Raw genomic sequence first — 25,095 nt, 5'->3', positions numbered from 1 at the left:
TGTCTGTAGCTGAAGTTCTTGCAGAATTTTTTACAAATACACAAAAAGCTAATCACCATAGAAGCTGGCCTTTCAGTATCTGTTTACATACAGTAAAGATCTGCAGTATTCTGTGTATCGCATCATTTTATTTCTATGCAACGCAATAATTTGTAATTTTTCCATACAACATACAAGTAAAACAAATACTGTATGGGACAACGCTGACGTCGACACAAAAAATACATTGACGCAAAATATGCGCGTCGATTCGTCGGACCCAAAACATAGATGGCGGCGCCAGCGAGTAGTAGCAACACGAGTGGCTCCTCAGACTATCAGAAGTGCAAGGCGGCATGCACTCGTTCCTCTAAAGTATGGGAATTCTTTAATTTAAAAGGAAACAATTCCGCGATATGTCGTCTTTGCAAAATGGAGATGGCCTTCCATTCTAGCACCACGGCAATGCACCAGCATCTCAAGAGGCGCCACCCGGTTGCAGCTGCAGATGACAGAGCACCGTAAGTTTTTTTTCAACTCCCCACTTTGCACTCGATGTTGGAGTAGGCTATAATACGTTGTCGACACCTAAAGTTTTCGCTTATAGCTATTAATAATGCGCTTATAGCTATGAATGTCGTGAAAAATACATAGAGGACACTGACAACGCGCTGACAGACAGGTCCAAGCAGGTAACATTTAATAAAGTCTCAACTTTCAAATTTGGTCATTCAAAGAAAATTAAACCATAAATAGGCCTACTATTTTGTGGCTCTTTAATGTGTCGTGACAGATTGCCTCAGTTAAAGCTGCTCGTGAACCGATCATCTTTTCCTTGGTTAATTTATAGCATCAAATAGGCTAAACATGAATGTAGCCTACATCAGAAGGACTGTTGTTTTAACCGCGGAAAGATGTCAGTACAGTAGCCTACAATCCATTATTCAAATTCAAATCCACCGACGTTAATCTTCTCTCTCCTGACTACTTTGTCGGACAAAAATGGCGTATTATGATTGATTGATCAGATCGCCAGTCAATCAAACTCCCGGCAAATGTTTTTTTTTTTTACATTTTATACACCCCCACCCCCGTTGAAACCGGTATTACCGGTGTTTTCACAAGTCGATTAATTGAATCGAAATCGAATCGGACTGAAAAAATGAATTGTTAGATTAATCGATGCATCGAAAAAATTAATCGCTAGATTAATCGTTTATCCCAGCCCTACTGTATGCACTTTCTTACGGTTCCCTCTGTCAGGAAGAGAGAAATCTTAGCATTTCTTTATGCCAGTAAAAAAAAGTGAGATTGTTCAAAAGAGATATGCAGCATCTGAATGATAGTTAGAGGTTCACTGGTTTTAGTGCAAGCTAACTGTTTTCCCCCATTCTACATCAGATGAAGAATGGATGAGTGTGTCAGGGCCAGTAGCTGCATGTAGAGGAATTCTGGAGTGTACAAGATCTTAAGATCTTTCATCAAATCCCACTGGGCAGTAGCTTTGTTGATGACAAAAATAATCTCGCCTCAATCTTTCCAACAAATTTAGCTACAGGCTTTTACCACCAAGTTCAGAGACACCTCTTTCAAGTCTACTTCTTGCACTGCCCTAATACAAGCCATTTGCACCCAAAAGTGACAGACCTTTAGAGGGAGTTCAGGTTTGTGCTTAAAGTTTTAGGTTTGACTTGATTTTTTCTGCACCATAAATCACATGCTGTACATTCTGTTGTTTCACAGGGAGAGTTTTGTCTTGCTAAAACTACTGTTGATGTCAGCCACTCTGTTTCTCTTTATTTGCTGTCACATACATTATTTGTCTCAATATGAACAATATGCTTTAATGATAATAATAATAATAAAAAAGTAAACAAAAAAGAAAAAAAAAACATTTGCACTCACCCAGAGCTTAGTATATAAAAAACCAGTACTGAAGGCATTAGTGTAATGCACATATTGTATTTAAACCCAGATTCTATATAAAGGCACATTTTAATAATTAATTAATTTAACATGTTATTGTTCAGAAAAACAATTGTTGAAGTTTACTTTTTATAAAATGTGCTCTGTCTGTGTGCAAAGACTTAACACACATACACACATACTGATCTGATAAGCTTCTGAGTTTCTCTTTCCACCAGAAAAGCAGATCCTTGTCCGTTGATTTGCATGACTCCAACAAGAACCAAATTCAAAGAGTAGAATTCAATAAAAATGTAAATAGTACAAGTATTGCCACACTTGGTTTGAAATTGAGCACAGATGCTGATATCGCCGATATTGCTGATATTCTCTCACCCAATACCTCAAATACACACATTCACAGCGCCCCCCTGTGGACTCAATTGTAACTGCGAGATTTAGCACCATCATGTGAGAAAGCGACACAAGCCCATTCATTTTCAATGAGAGCAGAGCAACTTCCAGCGACACCATCTGCAGTGACCATTGGCATCAAAGGTCAACATGTCGAGCAACAAGACAAAGTTGCGTAAATTTCAATTTTATGCAAATGATGAGCGACATTCGTGAGCAAATTCCAATGAGAGTGAAGACAGTGGAACTCACGTTACCCATCTCCAGTGAGTGTTTGAGATACTGTAACTGGAATTGAGTGCAGGCAAGATGAAGAAGTTAAAAGTTTCTGTGAGCCATTTCACTGTTCTATCATTTGTCTGTAACCACATACACTACCGGTCAAAAGTTTCGAAACACTTGACTGAAATGTTTCTCAGGATCTTAAAAATCTTTTGATCTGAAGGCGTATGCTTAAATGTTTGAAATTAGTTTTGTTGACAAAAATGTAATTGTGCCACCATATTAATTTATTTCATTACAAAACTAAAATTGTATAAAAAAAAAAAAAGTTTTTAAATTTATGACTTGGACCAAATAATTAAGCAAAGCAGCCAATAAGTACCCAAAATAGATGGGAACTCCTTCAATACAGTTTAAAAAGTATCCCAGGGTGATACCTCAAGAAGTTGGTTGAGAAAGTGTCAAGAGTGCATGTCTGCAAATTCTAGGCAAAGAGTGACTACTTTGAAGATACTAAAATATAACACAGTTTTGATTTATTTTGGATTTTGTTTAGTCACAACATAATTCCCATAGTTCCATTTATGTTATTCCATAGATTTGATGAATTTACTATTATTCTACAATGTGAAGAAAAATTTTTAAATAAAGAATAAGTGTTTCAAAACTTTTGACCGGTAGTGTACATGGATATAGCCTAATAAAAGTTATGTGTGGAAAGCCATGTCGGCATTCCATGTGAGTTTGATTCATACATCGATAGATCGTTCATCTAGTTAATGATATGATGCATTGAACACTGCTGCAGGTTATATTAAAACACTCTCATGCAAAATGTTAATTTTTAGAAGCAATGAACAGATTTAAGTCAAATTAGAATGATGTCTTAGTTTTACCGGCAATAGGCCTATAATCTGTAATAAGAATTTCCAAAGCTACTATGGCCAGACATGTGGTCCACCAATAACATTTAAGCGACAGCATTTGGATCGCCCACCAGTGACACAGATTGCAGAGTCTAGTGACACCCAGCGACAATGTTGTCTGCAGTGTGAACAGGGCTTAATTCAGCGCTGTTCATGGCAGCCATATGTGCAAAGGAAAATCAATTTGCAATATTCGAGTAGTGTTTTAATAGTCAATTAGCTGGTGCAGAACGAGTACTCGATTATTTGTGCACATTCCAACTGCAGCGGGTCTGGAGTCGCTTAACCAAACGCTATAGCTGAACTGCCACTATTCTTAAAGAGACAATGCCGGTTTAGCACTTGTTCTGCCTATCAATGTAAACTCAGTGTAAATACTTGGAAATAGTAGAAATAATACTGTACATGTAAACAATAAACATGTAATAAAATGTGTAAATACATAGGTAAAAAGTTTAATACTTAAGGGGGCAATGATACATTATTAAAATAATTGACTTCAGCATACACTATAAATATTAAAGAATTTAACAAATAACAGGATTTTGGTGAAACCAAATTGTGCAGGTCACATTCAAACAGCAAAGACACACTGCACTGTTTACATATACAAGCAATTCTATTTTAAGTATTTTGTGTAAAATACTGTACGTGTAGCTGACATGAAATTTCAAAAAGTGACAGTTTGTATCATTATTTCATGACTTCATAAAATTGACCAATTATATGGAATTTTAAAATTTTCACAACACTTAAATGTGATGAAAAACTATGAAATGATTACAAATTATAAAATAAAAGATGTCTTCACTTTCACATATCTATGGTGTGTGAAGTCTATAGAATATGAATATGTAGCTGAAAGAATAATTCAGAAAGGTATGTTTTGCCTTAAGTCTTTTTCAGTTTCAATTGCATTTTGCCTACATGTCATTTCAAAAGTCTTGTGAGTAAAAAAACTCAAATGTACTAGCCAATGCCTTTTCTTTCTCCAGTGTGCCCATAGAGTGTTGTGTCTCCTTCTGTTCATACTTTCAAATACAGCAAATACAGTTCCTTTGAGCTCAGAACATTGATATCATGTCGTTGCCTGATATCCCCTAAACCCATACTAGCATTTTTTTCATAAGGCTTCACTGTGAAAGAGAGGAGAGATAGACTTGGGGCTTGCACACACACCAATGTTAAAACAGGTATTTGGAAACCTGCCACTACTTAGCTCCTCATAGTTTGAATCCTTTATGAAGACACAAACAGAACTGAAAGCAGAGGTGAAAGAGATCGAAGGTCATGCATTGTTGACCAGAAAAGTCAAACTGACACTTTAGGGGGTTAGCTTTAGGTTAAGGTTTTAGGTTAACATGGAAATAGCTTTCACAGAAGGCCATGTCTCAATACGATTTTGTGAATTTGTTTCAACATTTCAACATCAGCTTGTCATATATTCTGCAGTAAATAAGGAAATCAAGATAAGCAAATTAATTTAAAAAAATTGTAAATGATTATGATGAGGTATACTATGCATATACAGTACTGAATTTCTCAATAATTCTGTTAAAAAAAACGACTATAATAAATTAATTAGATAAATATGTAGTATAGCAAATGTAGCTAATCAAGCTGAAATGTACTAGTACTACTTGCCTACTTATTGGGTCAAATTGGATAAATTAACACACTGATAAATAATTACCTCTCGCATCCATTCCTTACACTGCAGATTTCATATTTTTCCTTAAAGTTAGAGTTTAGATTCTAGCACATCATTTGAACAAACAAAAGTTTCTAGTTTGTTTTTTCTTTCTAAATTGTTTAGAATTACCGCTTATCCCCTTATCATATTACAATCTGTATGTTCTTGCCCTATAATGAAAGTAATTTACAAAAAAGTTTCTCATTTGTTTTTTTACTTCCGAAGGCTTGTATAATTACCTTTTATCCCCTTATCATATTTTAACCACAAGGGATTAAACATTTGTGTATGTTTTCCTTTAAGTTGCTTTTGTCAGGCAGAGCTGGATTAGTGGTTTTCCTTTGTTGGCCTTATCAGCTGCATTACATAAACATCACAATATAAATTATTCCTGTGATTCCAGAAACAGCTTAAACCAGCTAATGGGCAGTTTGGTGGATTTGACAATGTCACTCAATTTTGTGATGTTTACAGTATTACTCCTGCCCATATTTAAACTGATATTTTATAACTGGTAGGCACTTCCAACAATGATCCATTTCGTATTTTAAACTGATCTGAAACTAAATTTATATTTGTATTGTTTCTTTTTTTATGAGTTTTGAGCCATCAGGAGAATACTTTATTCTCCATGTTCAGTATATATTATATACTCTGTAAACAATTTTTAAAAAGCTGGTCATCAATCAGTAAATCCTAGAGGTTTTGTGTCATGTCCTTGTCAATTAAAAATGTATGTTTGTGCTATGTGGAAGTGTATGAATGTTTGAATGTGAATGCTGGAAAAAGAAAGCTGTGTGTATTTGCAACATTTTAGTTTATAACTGTTGTATCTGTGGATAAAACATACACCACCATCTCTGACTATTACCTAGACACACCTAGTTTCAGAGATCTTTAATTTTTGGCACTGTATTTACATCCCACATTGACAAAATTAACGGAACAGTGACCATTATCAGTCTTAAATTACTGGATGGCTACTTCATTCCTCTCGTGCCCAGACAGTAGCCATCAATAATTTATCCATGTTCAGTTAACATTTTGCTAATAGCCACATGAAAGTTAGACATTGCAACAACTTGCACTTGTTTTTATCATCTGTCTTCTTTTATATAGGTTAATTTGTTCCATATTGTTTATTGTTGGCATGAATATTCTTATTTACTGATTAAGCATTCCAATCAGCTCAAGTGGCTGAGTGTAAAACGTACTCTTTATTAGCTACCTTATAACCAAACAAGGTAAGGGAGGAGCTAAGATCTGCTGCAAAACAGCATACTTCAGAGAGCAGGTGGGCGTTTACAAATCAAGTGGCCAAACTAACAATAAAAAGACTTGTGTCAGCTGATGTTCTTTTGCACTCTGCCTCCAGACCGATTTGAGCCTGTACCCTGCTCCTGAGAGGGTGAAGTTGATACAGAGTGAGCAACGGATACTGTAAAAAGGAAGCATCATGGCTGACCCTTCAACTAACATGAGGCTACGGCTGGGAATATTATGCATCATCTTGGAAGTCATCCTCATCATCCTCTTTGGAACGCTGGTGGAGTATAACGAAGACACCGATGCCAAGCACTGGAATGAAAATGGAAAACATAATGAATCTCAATACGACAATGAGTTCTACTTTCGTTATCCCAGTAAGTGAGTCATTTTGAGAAGAAAAGAGTGAAATGTGTGTGCAAGTGGAGAAGGAGATGAATTGAATGAGGAGATTGAAGTTTTGTGTAGAAGACTAGTCATATCAGGGCTTTATTTTTTATTCAGCACTATTGAGATATGTCCCTCTCTTAGAACATAAATGGGGCTGAGTTTTGTTTGCAAAATTGCAAAATAAAAATACTATATATTCCTTCTATATATAGAGAGAGAGAGAGAGAGAGAGAAAGAGAGAATTGCAATATTATTCACATATAATATCACCAGATCCCTGCTAATTCTCACCACTAACATATATACTGTATATACACAATTTAATATATATCTTTATTGAATTTAAGTTGTGAACTTTCTGCTTTACTTGATCATAGATTCAAAGATATAACAGAGCATATGATCGTCAGTGTCACTAAAAATCTACATGAGGGAAAAGTGTACCTTGGTTCCATCAAGTTTATCATAGCACAAAAAGCCTGAAAGTCTGAGATCCTTACTGATGCAACAAGCATTTATACTCTTTCTGTCTGCATTTTGGTCAAAAAGGAAAAATCAAGTATGTGTTGACTTGTTTTGATCGGCAATTATAAAAAAAAAAATATGAATGTGAAAATTTTAACTAAGACATTGACTCTTGGGATTAGGATATCAGTATATTTTGAAATATAAATTTCCCCTCACATATCCCAGTGTCGATATCAAATATGATCATTTAATTGGATAATAATGAAATGTATATGGAAAGATTATTGAATTGTTAAAAAAATCTATTGAGTTTTACTGTAGAAACATAGAAGGTTGTGCATTTTAATTTGATAACAGAGAAACATGCTTGATTGTGTGAACAATATGTGAGTTGCTGATGAACATCGTGCTAAAAACCTACTCATGACTGGTTTAGGCAAAGCAGGTTCAAGTTGCATGAATTAAATTTTTTAGTCATTGTAAATTATTTTTGTTTTGTGCCTACTTTTGAAACTGTAACAAATTCTCTAATTCTCTTGTCCCCACCACAGTTGCAGGGCGTGCACCTTTTCCACAAACACCTGCATAAATACCAAACTGCAGCTCTGAGAAATATTGAGCACTACAACATTCCATACACCTAGAGTGAGATTATACATTGGGAGATTAAGACCTAGACAGATTCCTTAGAGGAAGAACAACCAGAGATGTCTGAATAAACATTTCCAACCTGCATCGTTACTAAACCTACTAAAACCTTTCTCAATTCTTTAATCTCCGCAATTTGCATTGTTTTAGACTGCTTGTTAATGCAAACAGAAACTGACAACAAGTGTCTGGTATATCTCACGAACAGAGAGCACCCAGAACTAAATTAAATAAGGTGGCGTGCACGTTTTTTAATTCATAGTCATAGCATTTAGAATTTACTGATCAGGTTTAACAGAATAGAGCATACATTGAAATCATTACAGCAAGCCACCCTCCTAGATAGGAGAGAGATCAAGGGAAAAATACCTTGATGGGAATTTTTGATTACAAAAACCAGTGTTTTGATTACAGTGATGTTGTAGTTACAGTGATGTTGTTAATTATGTTTTTTCTATAGAATTTGGTCTTCATCTTATCTCCAAATTAAGGAGATGGCAGGGGCTGCAGGAGTTGTTATATAGTAATTTCGTCTGTTGAAGTTTCCTTGTACACAATATGTGCTGCTTGAGAAGTGGCCTAGAATGATTGATGAATCCCACATCTTTAGAATGCTTCATATAAAATATATATATGTATATATATATAATGTATTCTAAAACAACAATACAACAGGTCTCTATTTTGCAGTATTTGTTGGCTTTGTATTTGTTTTTCACTGCTGAATTACACGTGTATCTCAAAAACAAAGATACACTGTTTATGAGTTGCCAAAGAAGAGTGAGAGGTATGTGGGACCATTTGCCCACAGGGACTGTGCCATCCTCATTGGTGCCCAGGTCAATGGCCAGTTGCCTGGCAACACTGTAATTGTGTCAAAAGAAGTGAAATGGCAGAATGAATGGCCCTACACATAAAGAAGAACACAGGGGTTAATGTCAGATTCAGTGTACCCATAGTGTCAGACTGGCCCTAAATAATCCTATGAAACTGCATCAAGTTTCTCTTTCATGTGTAATAGTTTACTGTGTGCGTCTGCCAAATCAAATCAATGGTCAATTAGAGTCTATGATATTCTTATTAATAATGTAAAACTGTGAAAAATAATGGGGCACCCCCAGAAACTGACTGTGTTTTTAGGTTTCCAGGATGTGCATGTGATGATCTTCGTTGGCTTTGGGTTCCTGATGACGTTTCTTCAGCGTTATGGATTCAGTAGTGTCGGATTTAACTTCCTCATCGCAGCATTTTCCCTACAGTGGGCCACGCTTATGCAGGGCTTTGTACACGGCTTGCACCACGGCAAGATCCAAGTTGGGGTTACAAGGTGAAACCTGAATCAATCATACCAAATTCTTTAAAAAGATTAATAAGATGTTATTTGTCACGTTAGTGGCATTTTAGGGCTGTTTGATGTTTAGGGGCTAGCAGAAACTTGTAAAGATATTTATTGTATCATCAAAGAGGAGAGCTGAACTGCAATGCATAAATGATCTAGTCACTTCAAATCAGTAAAGTGGTGTTTCACAAAAAAAGAACAGCTAAAAGATTCTGTTGCCGAAATTGTAAATTTAAAGTTAAAGTTTTTTTTCTTTTCTCCCCAATTTGGCATGCCCATCTCCCAATGCTTATTAAAGAACCCATATTATGCTAATTTACAGGTTCATGATTTTATTTTGGGGGTCTACTCGAATAGGTTTACATGCTTTAATGTTCAAAAAACACATTATCTTTTTCATACTGTACATTTCTGCTAAACCTATTTTCATCCTCTGCTCAAACACTCTGATTTAGGTCTCTTTAAAGACTCGCTTTCCAAAAAGCCCAGTGTGCTCAGATTGGTCAGCTGGCCAAGTCTGTTGTGATTGTTCAACCGCGTGTCGAAAATGCAACAGCCCTTACCATAACTGAGTTTCAGGCTTCCTTAACAGCTGTAAACACTATTATAACTGGTAACTGTGGCGTCAGTTTTTGCCGTACCAGCTCTAGCCCGAGTCCGATAATGAAAGTTTGGAAGAACAAGCTGATCGGCCCGAACCACTTCACAAGCACGTCTTGAGTAGGACATTTCACAGTGGTAAGTTTTACTTTTGTAGCTTTCTTAGAAGTACACTGTTGATTATTGTGAACCTAACAAAGCTACAAGTAAAAGACATGTAGTGCAGTTAAGTTTTTGCTGGAATGGGTGCAACCAAACTTTTTTCGTCCGAGCTAGGAACAGAAAACAGAGGCTTACTCTGGTTAGTGAGCAAATATGCCGTGGACTACCGTGTATAGCGGCCGTAACATTACAGTTTGTTATTATATAATTATATAAGACTCTTGAAATCGACCATTTCGTTACACAGTTTTGGGTAAAAGCCGGGCCACAGCTGAATAGTAAACCCTACCAAAACAATAACATTACATAGCAAGACATTACATAGCACTACCGTGGATTGCAGACGTAAAATTACCGTTTGTAAAAAATAAATCCATCTCCACAATTGTAGGTAAAAGTGGGCCCGCAGCTGATTAGCAAAACTAGTTCAACACAATAACATTAGCTAGCAGGTTAGCAGAGGCCTACAGCTGTGCAATGGGTGTACACCATAGCTACAACACAAAACTCTGCATTTGAACTCTCAGTAGCAGATTAATCCACAAATAATCAAGCATACTTACAGGTTGTGATTCTGAAGTGCCAGATTGTCCCAACAAATTGGGAACTGCACCATCTTTCAGGAGTAACCGTCTTGAAAATCCTGCATTAGTTGTGGTTGGACTGCTGAGGAATAGTGGTAAAAATAAAATGTAACCACTGATTCTTCAGTTTGTCTGCCATTTGAAGTCCAAACAAAGATGTTTTGCTTTCGCAGTGAAGACAGCAGTGTCTTCTCGACATAGTAACAACACTAACCCAACTCAACTTGGCCTCTGCTATAAATACCTTTGTTTGAGGGTGGGCCAAAGTAGCATTATTAGCATAATTCAGATGTATTACATAGTGAAGTAGATACTTTAAGGAAGAAATGGCTGGACTACAATCCAGCCATTTCTTGTAGTTCTTGAACAGTGTTGTCTGTGGGAGAGAATATCTCCCTTTTGCATGGACTTTGTGCTTTGTAAATTTGCAGACCTTTTATCATGCACAAACAGAACTAAAGGAAAGGTAAATTCTCAAAGTTACGTTTTTAGTCTAAAGGCTCTTGTCTCTCATTCTTCGAACTTCGGCTGCAAATTTTCTCATGTCTGTTATTAGATTACAGCTGAACACAGCACCACCTTACCGAACTAAACAACCCCTAACACAGAGGCACATACAGTGGCCTCCACTAATATTGGCACCCTTGGTAAATATAAGCAAAGAGGCAGTAAAAAAAAATGTCTTTATTGTTTATCCTTTTGATCTTTAATTCAAAATATTCTCAAAAAATATATCCTCTAATGGATATCAAACAATTGCAAACACAACACAAGTTTAATTAAAAAAAAAAAAAAAATATATATATATATATATATATATATATATATATATATATATATATATATATATATATATATATATTTTGGGATATTTCAATAGTTCAAGATAACAGCTCTGAGTCTCCTCCTATAATGCCAAATGAGGTTGGAGGATACCTGGCAATGGATCTGAGACCATTTCTCCATACAGAATCTCTCCAGGTCCTTCAAATTCAGGTCCTTGATTTTGTGGGCAGTGAACCATTTTTGTGTTGATTTTGATGTGTGTTTTTTGATCATTGTCCTGCTGGAAGATCCAACTAGGGCCCATTGTAAGCTTTCTGGCAGATTTGATGATGATTTTTTATCTGTTGGTATTTGATAGAGTCCATGAAGCCATGTGTCAGAAAAAGATGTCCAGGACCTCTGGCATTAAAACTCACAAGCCATTAAAGATTCACCAACATATTTAACCGTGGGCATGGGGTACTTTTCCATATGGCTTCCTCTCTGTGTGCGCCAAACCCATCTCTGGGGTTTGCTGCCCAAAGACTAGGATTTTTGTTTCATCTGACCATAGAACCCAATCCCATTTGAAGTTCCAGTATTGTCTTGCAAACAGTTTGTTGTTGGATGAGGCTTTTTTCTTGAAACCCTCCCAAACAACTTGTGGTGATGTAGGTGATCCTTGTAGAATTTTTGGCCACTTGAACCATCCTCCTTACTGTGTGTGGAGAAAATATATACACACATCCTCTTCCAGGCTGATTCTTAACATCTCCAGTTGATTGGAACTTCTTAATTATTGCGCTGATGGTGGAAATGGGCATTTTCAGTGCTTTAAATATTTTCTTATAGCCACTTCCCATTTTGTGAAGCTCAACAACTTTTACTCATACATAAAAACGTTATTCTCTGGTCTTACCCATTGTGATGGATGACTAAGGGAATTTGGCTTGTGTGTTACCTTATAATTATACTCTTGTGAAACAAGAGGTCATGGCTGAACAATTTAATGTTCCTAGTCACCCAGTGTAAAGCAGTTCAATGGAAAGGAGGAGGCGAGAACAGGCTTGGCAATGTCAATAATATTTTAATGCTTAACTTAAACAAAAGACAAACACACACACATGACGGACATGTCTGTAAACGATCTCTCTCTCGTCGCACCACCATCCGCATTCGGCCTTTATCCCTCTCTGAGGCTTAATTAGCCTGATAAGGGAACGGATGTGTATAATCACGACCCGGCTCCGCCCTGTCACACTCAGGTGTACTAAAACATTTAAAATATGAATGGCGATGTACTTCAGATATATTTTACTCATAAGAATTCCTTGGGGTGCAACTGTTTTTTGGAGACATTTTTTCTTTAATTATAAGATTGTTCCCTCCTTTCAATTATTTTAATATATTTTACAGCCTTCTTTGCTCATATTTACCAGGGGTACCAAAATTAGTGGAGGCCACTGTACTCTACTATATTTAAAATTACTCACACTTAATATGTTTCTCCTGCAGTATGATAAACGCAGACTTCTGCACTGGTTCTGTGCTGATATCTTTTGGTGCCGTTTTGGGGAAGACCAGTCCTGTGCAGCTGCTTGTTATGTCCATTTTCGAGGTGACATTGTTCGCTGTCAATGAGCACATCCTGATTGGTATCCTTAAGGTGAGTGTGGACGCACCTTTCCGATTTTTCGAAAGCATTTACAAATCTTTTTCACTAGGTCACAATAATTAACATCGAATTGTGCAAATTGTTTCAAAATGGGATTTTCAAAACTATGAGACATAGTTTTCTAAATGATACATGCAAAATAAAGACGGATTCATAGACTATTCTCATAATCCAAACCAAGATTGGTAGTAAAGTGTTAGATAAATCACTATATCTGTGCATTGGTAGTAGATTATGTATAAATTGGTTTCACCTGCCCTCTCTGTAAATTAAGATTAGAGGCTTTCTTTCTTTTTTTTTCTGTATTTTTTTCAAATGCACACAGTCAGGCAATGTATCTGGTGCAATTATGAATTACATTCAAATGTAGATTACTGTGGAATTCTTTCTAAATCCTGTGTCTTACATTCTCTGGTCTTGTTATATGAACATGTGCACACTGCAATATGTGGCTCTGTAATATCAGCTCTGCCTATAAATCAAAACAACTCGATTTTTACATTTGAATAACCACAGAGAGCAGCTAACTTTTATATGCTGCTGTTTTGAGTTTGGATAAAGAGTTTTGTAACTATACACATATCACTTACAGTATATGCATTCATATAGTGCATTCATTTTAGCATAAATAGTGTTAGTATAACCGTACATACAAATTTAAATGTAAATGACTAATGTTCTTTAAATGTTCTATAGATTAATGACGCTGGTGGATCCATGACAATCCATACATTTGGTGCATACTTCGGCCTGATGGTGACCCGTGTTCTGTACAGGCCCAACCTGGACAAGAGCAAACACAGGAACTCATCTGTCTACCACTCTGACCTCTTTGCCATGATCGGTAAGTCATTTATATGCACACCTGTCACCTAATTTACACACCTGTACAAGTAATAATTGCTGACCTGTGCTCAACCAAGCTTTAGAGAGTGATGCTTAAATTTGTCAAACATTGCGCACTCACATGACACTGAAGCTTCTCAATTTGGTTGCATTCTGTTTAGGTACCATCTATCTGTGGATGTTCTGGCCCAGCTTCAACTCAGCCATTACTAATTACGGAGACCCCCAGCACAGAACCGCCATGAACACTTACTACTCACTGGCTTCCTGCACACTGGCTACATTCGCTTTCTCTGCCCTAGTCAGCCCAGAGGGCAAATTGGACATGGTTAGCATCCTCATGTGGTCATTCTTTGGTATTACATTCAAAATGGCATTTTTGTGCTCTCAGGGATTAAAAAACACTCCAGCAATAGATGGCTCTGTCTTTCTCAGGTGCACATCCAGAATGCTGCGCTGGCAGGTGGTGTTGCTGTAGGAACAGCTGGAGAGATGATGCTGACTCCATTTGGCTCCATGATTGTGGGATTCCTAGCTGGAACTATTTCGGTACTTGGATACAAATACCTGACGGTTAGTAACATACACTTGAATTTATAGAATGGAAACTCAGACAAACAATTGTAAATGCACTCATAAGTGCTGTTTTAGCCTCAGTCACATGTGTGTGATGTTCTATACTCTGCCAGCCGGTTTTGGAGGAGAAACTGAAGATTCAGGACACCTGTGGCATTCACAACCTTCATGGAATGCCGGGTGTTCTTGGAGCTGTTGTGGGTGCCGTCACTGCTGCTTTAGCATCCAAGGATGTATATGGAGATGGGTGAGTCATTAGTTAGGTAGTATGTATATTAATGTCATTATTTACATTATTAATGATTTGTGATTATCATTTGGTCAGCAAACACATCTGTCACTCTTGACTGTATCTTAAAGGGATAGTTCACCCAAAAAATTACAATTCTGTCATTTCTAACCCTCATAGGACATGTTTTGTCTTACGCAGATGTATTATCATCCCACAATGTTTCGTTAGCTGCCAGCAACAGAATCGTAGTGTTTTATTTATGCACATCTAAGCAGCTGTTGTTAAAAATAGTGAACGCCCTCCCTGGACTTTTATGTAGGGTTACTCCGAGACCGCAGAGCTGATGTGAGAAACTACAGTGGAGAGACTGACTGGAATATATGAATGAATAAAGACACATACCTCTTTTTTGTGATTTACACCAGGAGAAGATGGACACATCTCACACGTGTCATTGATCACGTCATTAAAGGGATAGGTCACCCAAAAATGTAAATTCTCTCGTCATTTACTCTTCCCTCATGTCATCCCAGATGTGTGACTTTCTTTCTTCTACAGAACACAAATGAAGATTTTTAGAAAAATATATCAGCTCTGTAGGTCCATACAATGCAAGGGAATGGTGATCAGACCTTTCTAGCTCCAAAAGTCTCATAAAGGAAACAGAAGTAATCCATAAGACTGTGGGTGAGAAACAACAATATTGAAGTCCTTTTTAACCTAAATCGCCACTTTAACCTTCACTTTCAAATGTGAAAGTGAAACTAAACAGGCATCGCATGTTACTTTCAGATGTAAAAGTGAACGTGGAGATTTTGATACCTAAGGGATTAATCTCGTCAATGTCAGTGATAAGCATGTAGCATGCTAGATGTGCCCAAATCTAAAATTGCTGGTGTTGAGGCATCAAGGAAAAACACTAGTATCAGAAAAGGTTGGAGTTCCAGGGCTGAGAAAGAATGTTATCAGTAATATTGCTAACACTGTTCTACATTACAGAGAAATACTAAACCGTAATAATGAGCCTTTAAAATATAATTTTTACAAGCGCACGCATGAAGCGAGCTGTAACGACACCGGTAAAAGCGGTAATGATTCTGAATGTGTCAGAAAGAACAGCAAGAGACTGTCTGAGCATTTTGTTAATTTATAGAGAGAAATGCACATTCTGGTTGAGCAAACAGACGATGATCTCGGGATCAATGATGGTCAGAGTGATCGCCAATAGCTGATGCCTTTGACCATGTCATGATGATATTTGGCTCGTTTTCCCTTTAATCTATTAAATTATTATTATTATTATTAGACTATTATTATTATCAAATTAATATAACAAATAATTTGCCCATAGACACAAAGACACACATTTGAAGAAACACTTTTTTATATTATTAAGTACAGATGGCATACATTGGCATATATGACGCGCTGATATGGAGGCATGCAGTCTCGTGGAACACGCACATCTAAGGATCTCACACGTTGTTTCTGTCTTCTGATTTTTATTTTTTATGAGTGCTGCAAATTACCTCAGACATCATTTCAGGAGGTGATTTGAGTTCAATTCACTTTATTTCCACAGAGCAGTTCATTGTGAACGCAACTCTGCAGCCTGTAAAATAATACAAACTATATAAAATAATACAAAATGTATAAAATAATACAAAAACACGTTCACCTCGAACCATGATTTCTTTTTCAGTGATTATTATCATCATTATAATTATTCTTTTTACATTTATAATTGTTTTTATGTCTTCATTTGTGTAAGTAATTTTCCGCCTGCATATTTAGACGGATTCTTGCCTGACGGTAAATGGAAAGGTGGTTACGTGTATATATATATATATATTATTTTATCACTTTATTATTTATTTGCTTTTTCGTTTTGTTTGGAATGCAATTTTAATTTAAACATTTATTTGATTTAAGTTTATCGTTTTTTAAATAAATTATTGCATTTTCAATGCAAAATAAATAAAGCAAGAATATTCACTAATCCCTAATAAATATATTGTGAAGGAGGGAACAAATACCCAGCCCTACCACTGGAGTCTGATGGATTACTTCTATGTTTCCTTTACTGTATGTGATTTTTGGAGCTAGACAGGTCTGATCATAATTCACTTGCACTGTTTGGACCTACAGAGCTGAAATATTCTTCTTAAAATCTTTTTGTCATGTTCTGCAGAAAAAAGAAAGACATACACATCTGGGATTAATTAAGGGTGAGTAAATAATGTGAGAATTTTCATTTTTGAGTGAACTAGTCCGTTAACAGCTAGTTGTTCAGTTTGGTTCCGTACACACTGCGTGGAATTTTTGAAAATGCGCTTGTCACTACCGGAATTTTTCAGGAGTTAATTTGGTAGTAGAATGCAGTTGTCACTCCTGTAATTTAGCTTTTAATTTTAGTGTATATGTGGCCATGATGTTCCAAACATATTTTCTTTGCTTCATGGATCACAAAAGCCAGTAAGGGACTGACAGCCTCCATCACCATTCAATTTTGCAATGTTGATTGCAGTAATTTTTTTTTACAATGACATTAAATAGTGACTGAGGCTAACGTTCTGTGTAACATTGCTTTATGTGCTCCACAGAAAAAGACAGTCACATGGCTTTGGAACAACATGAGAATGAGTAAATTATGAGAGAATCTTTATTAGATACAATAAAGTGTGACAGATGTGTTTGCTTAGCAATTGATAATCACAAATCATTCATTATGTAAATAATCCCATGTGATAATCTCACATGATTGTAGTGCTGAGTAGGAGACATGTAATGCTAAAAGTAACTACATGTACCTAATGTGTAATTGTTTTGGAACAATCTGTAAATACTGTAATAATAATGTGTAATTGCACATTATTGTTATTGTGCAGTTGCTATTGTAAATATATGAATATGTGTTATGCTGATATATTAATATTTACAATATACTGTATAAATAAAAAATGGGCATTGTAAGATCGTGTGTTGTTATTTGCATTTGTTTTTATCCAGGTAAAGATTTAGCTTGTGTGTTATGGCTGGAAATACTGCAGAATAATGCATTCTTCGTATCCTTCTTACACAGATTACATAGAGTGTTCGGTGCTAGTCAATCTGAGGGTTGGACTCCTGCTTCCCATGGTGGGAGACAGGGTATCTCCCTGGCTGTTACAATGGGAATGGCTCTCATTGGTGGGCTAATTACAGGTGGGTAATACAATTGCATTGACCTTATTGTGAGGTGCATGTATGCTTGCAGGTGTAAACAGCATCTGTAACAATACATATGTACTATGCTCCTCAGGGTTCATTTTGAAGATACCAATCTATGGTGCTCCTCCAGATACTCACTGTTTTGAGGATACACTCTACTGGGAGGTGAAGTGTACAATACTATTTTATATAATTTTATATTTTGAACTATTTTGTATTTTTATATCAAGACTGTCACAGTGAAATTATTATGCATTATTAATATAATGTGGTAAAAAGTGTAATTACTGGAAGACAGTTATATGGGTAATGGATGCACAACATGCAGTGTCATTTTAATCAATACTAAGACTTTGTATGTTTTGTAATGAAATGTGTTTGTTTCAGGTGCCAGGGGAGGAGGAAGATCAGTATGTGCTCGCTGAAGTGAGCACACGAAACGAAGTGGAAAAACTCAACGGCTAAATTACCAGCTCTCTGCTACCTGTTTGTGTGTTCATGTTCATATGTTCACTTCTATGGACACACTGTTAAAAGTACCATCACCGGGAGTGTTCTCTGCAGGATATTTTAATTTTGTTCTTAAAATAAAAAAGAAAAGTTCAGTTTTTATTATTATTATATACTATTATATGAAGCCTTTCATTATTAACCAAGTTGAAAGCTGAGAATGTGCTACACTAAACTCAGGCTGTGTGAAGTCACTCAGTCAACTGTCTAAGAGCTTGTGAGTCTTCATAAATCCACAAGATGGCGATGAAGAGCTGTCTTTCGCTCTGTGCTGTGAACGATAAAGACGAGCGAAGCTGATAGCTTTTAGAAATATATACTTGTCATTTTAAAGCCAATTACAAGTGTTTTGCTTATTTCTTTTAAGAGAAATGTGTTATGAAATGTATGGGAAAACTTGTGGTATTGATTTTATCTTTGTATTTCCCTAAAGTATATGTGAAGTGTAGCATGTAAGAATCCTAGCTGTAATATTTCGTTTTTTACACCACAAATGTTATCTATGAATTACAACTTATTTTCGCGTTCTTTGTAAGTAAACTTTATTGTTGTTGTTGTTGTTGAAAATAAAAAAAAATGCAGGGGAAAGATGTGGCGATATCTTAAATGTATAAGGTTTCATTTTAGATGTGTTTGTTTTAAAAATAGACAATCTGAAGTTAAATAATTTTTGTTTTATGTTGTTTTTTTCAAGCATTATTCTACCCAATATAACCTCCACCTAAGTAACATGTTCTGTGTACAAATGGAATTTAAATAATTTGTTTAAATATTTTAGTTCATATTTATATTTTAATGAATCACTTGAAGGTGTGTGCAAGATAAATATCCTGTAAAATGCTCGAGAAAGACTTGTCAGTAGCATGTTGTCAGGAGCTTTCATCAGCGCAAAGGGTTAACGAAGAGTCCAGATGGTCTCCGTCGCGTGATTAGCACAGTTTCACTTTCTAGGATCAAACGGAGTAAAGAAAGTGGGGGTCTTGTTTTGATAGCACGTTATTTGGAGCTCGCGGGGTTGTTGGGAGCAGCTCTACACCCCTTTTCATTCGCCCAGTGAGCGCCAATGTCTTTTCCCATGCCTCAGACAGGTGGACAGCTGGGATGTGAATGGGCGCTAAAGCTCAAGTGCTTAATTGCGCTTCATAATCACCAAAGATGAAGAATACTATCTGCATGTAATAGGGCATTTACATACTTCATTTGTTTGTGTGTGTTGTTTGATATGGAACTTTAAAGATTTAAAAATGTTGCTTGAGATAGATCTACGTGATAATGTTGTGCTTCTTACTCCAGTTGTTTTAAGAACTAGATATGTTTTACAGCCATATTTGCAAATTTGAAGGGAATTTTTGGACAGATAAAAAAGAAGGCCTGACATTCCTGTTAAATAAGGTCTTTTTTAGAGCAAAAAAAAAAAAAAATAGACCTTTTTTTAACAAAAAAAGTTTAATTTGTCTCAATGTCCATTCTAAGGCAAAGGCACAACTGCATTGACAGCTGAAACAGAAACAAATGTCTTAACGTATGTCTTAATTTCGTAACTGCCATTTTCACACTCCCCTTTCTCGTAAGTTGAACATAGTTGAGCCCAATCTGTCTTTCGCACACTTTTCAAAAAGAGTGGTGACTTGCAATTGTTATTTAAAAGATTTATTTATTTTTTGTTGGTGTCAGGTACATTTATTGGTATTTTCTCAGATGAAATAACATTTTTGAATCGAATAAAACCAGTTAATTTCTGTATTAGGTTTACTCCCAGAACATTTTATAGTGCAGGACAGATCATACTCTAAATGCGTCTTTACAAAGCTAAAGCCTGCACTGTGCCTGCTCAAAATCCGCGTAAAGACGCAATGAATAAAGCCTCCTCTGACCCACCTCAGCTCTAGGATCCAAGGCATTTCTGATACTGATATGGTTTTATGGAAATGAAATGCAGCATCAGAGCAGCCTTAAACTTTTTTGTTGTCAAGACAGAGTATATGTTTTATAATTTAGTGTCATATTTAAAAGTAGGCTACAGTAAAATCTCATTTTTTCATAAATTTCACATTTCTGTATTTATAATTTTATTATTAAAACATTAACCTAATAACATTATTTTTGCAATTCTGTGTAAATGCATTAATGCTACCTCTGAGCAGCATTAAAGCGTCTGTGTAAACACACCTAAATGCCACTTTAGATGCAGCTTCTGTACCACCTTTGTGGTTTAAAGATGGCTTCAGAGACCTGATTTCAATCATAATTAAATTTTGACTAAATGTTCTGCGTTTTCCCTTGGTATGGTCGCATTTTTGTCTGTCAGGATGTCCTGAGGCTCAGTGGGAGTGTGTGCTGAGGGGAAAGACCTGCGTGAGCTCTGAAAGCTTGTCTGTATAGGGAGAGTGCCTCTCTTTAGCTCACATTAACAGGATTACAGGCAGGCTGTGCTCAGGGGCCACAGTCCCTTTTAACTGCAGGCCTCCCTCTGATCAGCGTTCACAAAAACAGCACCACAAGAGAAATAGAGAGAGATGGGGGACTACAAATACAATAATATTACATTAAATTTGCTTATATGGTATTTCTTTTAAAGCAACATGATTTAAAATTTAGGACATTTTAATATTATCCAGTTATCTATTCTTTTCTATTCATTGTTTATATCATGTTTAACTCTAAAGTTTGCAGAATGATAAGAAATTGACCACTTTGTGGTTTAACAAGCAATAATGAAAGCTGTTCTGCTCAGGAAGTCTTCTGTCTGCAGAAATTACTACTAATTTGAGATTCAAATATTCTCTTCTCTGGCTAGAAAAGGTGTCTGGATCTGAATGCAGTGGAACACAACAGAGTCAGGCTAATGGCGTAGAGTGGAGCTCACACCTGCTTCCGCCAAGGGCATCAAAGTTCAAGAGGTTAATTAAGTGGAGAGAAAAAAACAAAGCCACGAGAACAGAAAGAACTGCTCTGAATTTATACTTGCTCATCTATGACTTTATGAAGACAGATATCTTCAATTGTGCAAAACTGACTTCTAATTTGTATTATTACCGTAATGATTAAGGGATTTTTGTTTTTAATAAAGCACTCACAAGCCCTCCCTCAGGACCCATTACATTCAAAGAAAATACAAAAAGTACTAACAGCATCCTTTAGGGAGAGAGGATGGTTGGACACAGAAGAGACAAAAGCCCTTTACTGACCCACTTCCGACCACTTCATCCACAAGTGAACCTTGAGGTCAGAGGTTAGTATAGGTCAAGTAGGGTGAGGCATTATAGAGTCTTAATGGAGTTGGTGTATTAAATGAGGATGTGACAGTGGATGTTACTGTATCAGGCTTGGCTAGTTGAGTGGTTTACGAAAAGTGTGTATGGAATGGTCACATATAAACCATTAGGATTATCATAACAAGAAATGGTTGGAAAACAATGAGGGGTCCCTGATATACACAGTCACACCTTTGATTTAACTGAGAAAAAAAAATAAGACTTAAATGCAGTCTGATCATTTTAATGATTTGCACATTACAGTTATTTGCAGGTTATTTTGCAGTGGATTTTCATTGCCATTGACTTGCTCATTTCATCATGTGGTGAAGGAATAGTTCAGCATTCATTCACCCCTGTTGTAATAACTCTTCTTTCTTTGGTCCTTTTAGGAGTTTGGCAGTAAAAATCCCCATCCATGATTCTTCTGTAGAAAAAAGCTGCTTGGACATTCTGCCAAACATCTCATTTTACATCTCATTTACTCACAATGAAGACAAACTGTATCCATTTAAAACTAAACTAAAACTATTCGTTTAACACATCTTGTACTGTTACACTTTAAACCAAAGGAAATATAATAAACGTAAATCAAATTAATGAAACGTTTCATTGCGCTTGACTAATTTATGCATGTTGGTTTGGTCAAAAATAACTTATCTGGGCATTTAATTCGTTGTTATAAAGAATTCATTGAGATTTGAGCTCTTTTTAGTTTTATTGATGTTGTTTTACTGTAAATAGCTTTTTCTTGTTAAGTCACCATTTGGGTGATTAGTGTTCACTTTGGTGAAGTCAGATCCTATACCATCTATGTAGCTTTTCTTTGAGCATGTGAATGTGGATTGCTGAAGCACAGCTTTATGTGCATTTCTTTGGGGAATCAAGTTTAATGACTGATCTCAGTCAGTTTTAGAGTCCATTAAATTAAGTAGAAACATTGATGTAAATGACAATTTGAAACAACTTGCTATTAGTTGTTAAATCTTGTTTGTGAGACATATCCTTTTAAGTAAATAAAGTTGAATGAACTGATACATTTGTGTACAGAATATGTAACAAAGGTTTTATAGTTGTGCTGACATAAAATTAAAATGTCTGACGCAAAAATGCTACATATACACTGGCGGCTAAAGGTTTGGAATAATATACAGATTTTGCACTTATGGAAAGAAATTGGTACTATTATTGACCAAAGTGGCATTCCACTGATCACAACGTGAAAAATCACTATTGCAATTTGAAAAAAAATGATGCATGATGGCAACAAGCAACAACACTTGCAGCTGCACCACACACACACACACACACAGAGAGAGAGAGAGAGAGAGAGAGAGAGAGAGAGAGAGAGAGAGAGAGAGAGAGAGAGAGAGAGAGAGAGAGAGAGAGAGAGAGAGATAAACTCCTGTGTTAATATCCTCCTCACCAGCACCATAAAAAATAAAGCCTTTGGTCACAGTCTTAAAACTGGCTGCACACAAAAATAATCACACGTTGGGCACAAAATGTCCTTCAAGCATACAAAGCGTGACTTACACACATCACCAAATCACGTACACACATAAATCAGTTTATCCACTGTCTTTCCCTTTCTCTCTCTCTCTCTCTCTCTCACACACACTCACACACACACCACGATTCACACCCCCTCCGCAGCTTCCCATCATAATTAAAACAGGAGGTGTCTCCACAATGCTCTTTTGTCTTAGTGCAGCGTGGTGAGAGAAAGGAGTCCGGTAGCTGCATATTAATGAGGCTGGTTATCTGTGGATGGGCTGCATGAGCAGAGGCAATAACACTGGCACTATTTTCCCTCCTCCTACGCTTGTGGGAGAATACGTCAGGTGCCAAAACACCTCCGGCCATACAGCGCTGCCAGCGGTGGGGAAATGAGCACCATGCATGAGCAACATACCTAGTGTGTATGAGAGGAGTTTTGATGCAGTGAATAGGTGAATAAATGCTTGAGTCTTCTAGGCTCTAGGTGGAATCTAGAGCTGAAAGAGCTGTGAGACTGTGTTGCTGTTTGTTTGTTTGTTTCTACAGTACATGACAGAGCATCATTGCTGTTTATCTCCCACACTAAACATAAAACATGTACAGATTGTAGTATAGAGCATTGTCTCCAATTTGATCGATAAAAAATGCCAGTATACAGTATATGCCTGTACTGTACTGTGAATGATTATTTTAGCTGATATTGAAGACATTAACCAGACTTTCTTCAGATAAGTGCAGGGCTCTTTTGCCATACTTTGCTTGTTGTGATTCTCTGATTGGTCAGGATCATGGACCAGGAATTCCACTATTAAACACAAAAATATAGTTAAAATAATGCAGACTGGTGGCTTCAGAAGAAGCATATACCATAAATTAACAACTTGTTTCTAAAGGTTTATTAGATATCATTATTAATCAATTCACCTGTAGAGAAATTTGTGGAAGTTTTACTCCTGGAACCAGACTGTTGCACTCTGTTTGCTTTCTTTCATGCTACATTGTCACCCAAAATCAACCATCATCTTAAGTGAATGTCTAACCAGAAGCAATGATTTGTTTTCACACACACACACACACACACACACACATGTTGTGTTTCCATGTTTTATGGGGACTTTCCATAGACATAATGGTTTTTATACTGTACAAACTTTATATTCTATCCCCAAAACCTAACCCTACCCCTAAACCTAACCCTCACAGAAAACTTTCTGCATTTTTACATTTTCAAAAAACATCATTTAGTATGATTTATAAGCTGTTTTCCTCATGGGGACCGACAAAATGTCCCCACAAGGTCAAAAATTTCGGGTTTTACTATCCTTATGGGGACATTTGGGCCCCACAAAGTGATAAATACACGCTCACACACACACACACACACACACACACACACACACACACACACACACACACACACACACATTATTGAAACCTGTTGTGCTCCTTCATTTTCATGAATACACACACAAACCGCCAACAATGCTGTAAAAATTAACAACCCTGTCTCTTTTAGACATGAATGCATGTATGCAGACACCAAAGCACTCACACACACATCTAGACAATGCTGTGAAATTGTTTCTTTTTAGCTTTTAAGCACACAAAAAGAAACACTCACAAAAACACTTGCAAGCATACCTCCAATGTTGCCATGCACCTCTCTCACACTCAGACAGCTACTTCCTGAGGAGGCATTTTAAGGCTAAGAGGTTGGATGTCTATCTTTGGCTCTCAGTTCTAAGCGCTCTGTGTGAGTGTGTGAGGGGCCTGTATATGAGCAAACTGCCGCCTACTCCGGCCATGACCCACGATTCCTCACAATGCCCCCATTTTGTGGCCTGAAAGGCTCCAAAAGCCGCAGGGACCAGCTCTCTGGAGGGGATATGACGCCTCCCAGGATGGCATACAGAGACGGGCATCGCTGCCAG

The 25,095-nt window shown here is 36.7% G+C and overlaps 1 protein-coding gene across 1 annotated transcript; it reads left to right on the top strand.

Moving 5' to 3' along the window:
- The first annotated feature begins 6,486 nt into the window (after positions 1 to 6,486).
- LOC127658144 (ammonium transporter Rh type B-like) lies at positions 6,487 to 19,025 on the top strand. The gene is made up of 10 exons (XM_052147264.1): positions 6,487 to 6,782; positions 9,052 to 9,238; positions 12,877 to 13,027; positions 13,733 to 13,880; positions 14,044 to 14,210; positions 14,318 to 14,455; positions 14,572 to 14,705; positions 17,773 to 17,894; positions 17,992 to 18,065; positions 18,288 to 19,025. Exons 1-10 carry the CDS (start codon positions 6,596 to 6,598, stop codon positions 18,363 to 18,365), a joined length of 1,386 nt encoding a protein of 461 aa, XP_052003224.1. The 5' UTR covers positions 6,487 to 6,595; the 3' UTR covers positions 18,366 to 19,025.
- The last annotated feature ends 6,070 nt before the right edge of the window (positions 19,026 to 25,095 follow it).

This window comes from Xyrauchen texanus, chromosome 17, assembly GCF_025860055.1.
Source record: "Xyrauchen texanus isolate HMW12.3.18 chromosome 17, RBS_HiC_50CHRs, whole genome shotgun sequence".
In the NCBI taxonomy this organism is placed as follows: Eukaryota; Metazoa; Chordata; class Actinopteri; order Cypriniformes; family Catostomidae; genus Xyrauchen; species Xyrauchen texanus.
The sequence above is the reverse complement of the archived record's forward strand: the minus strand, read 5'-3'. Positions and strand labels throughout refer to the sequence as shown.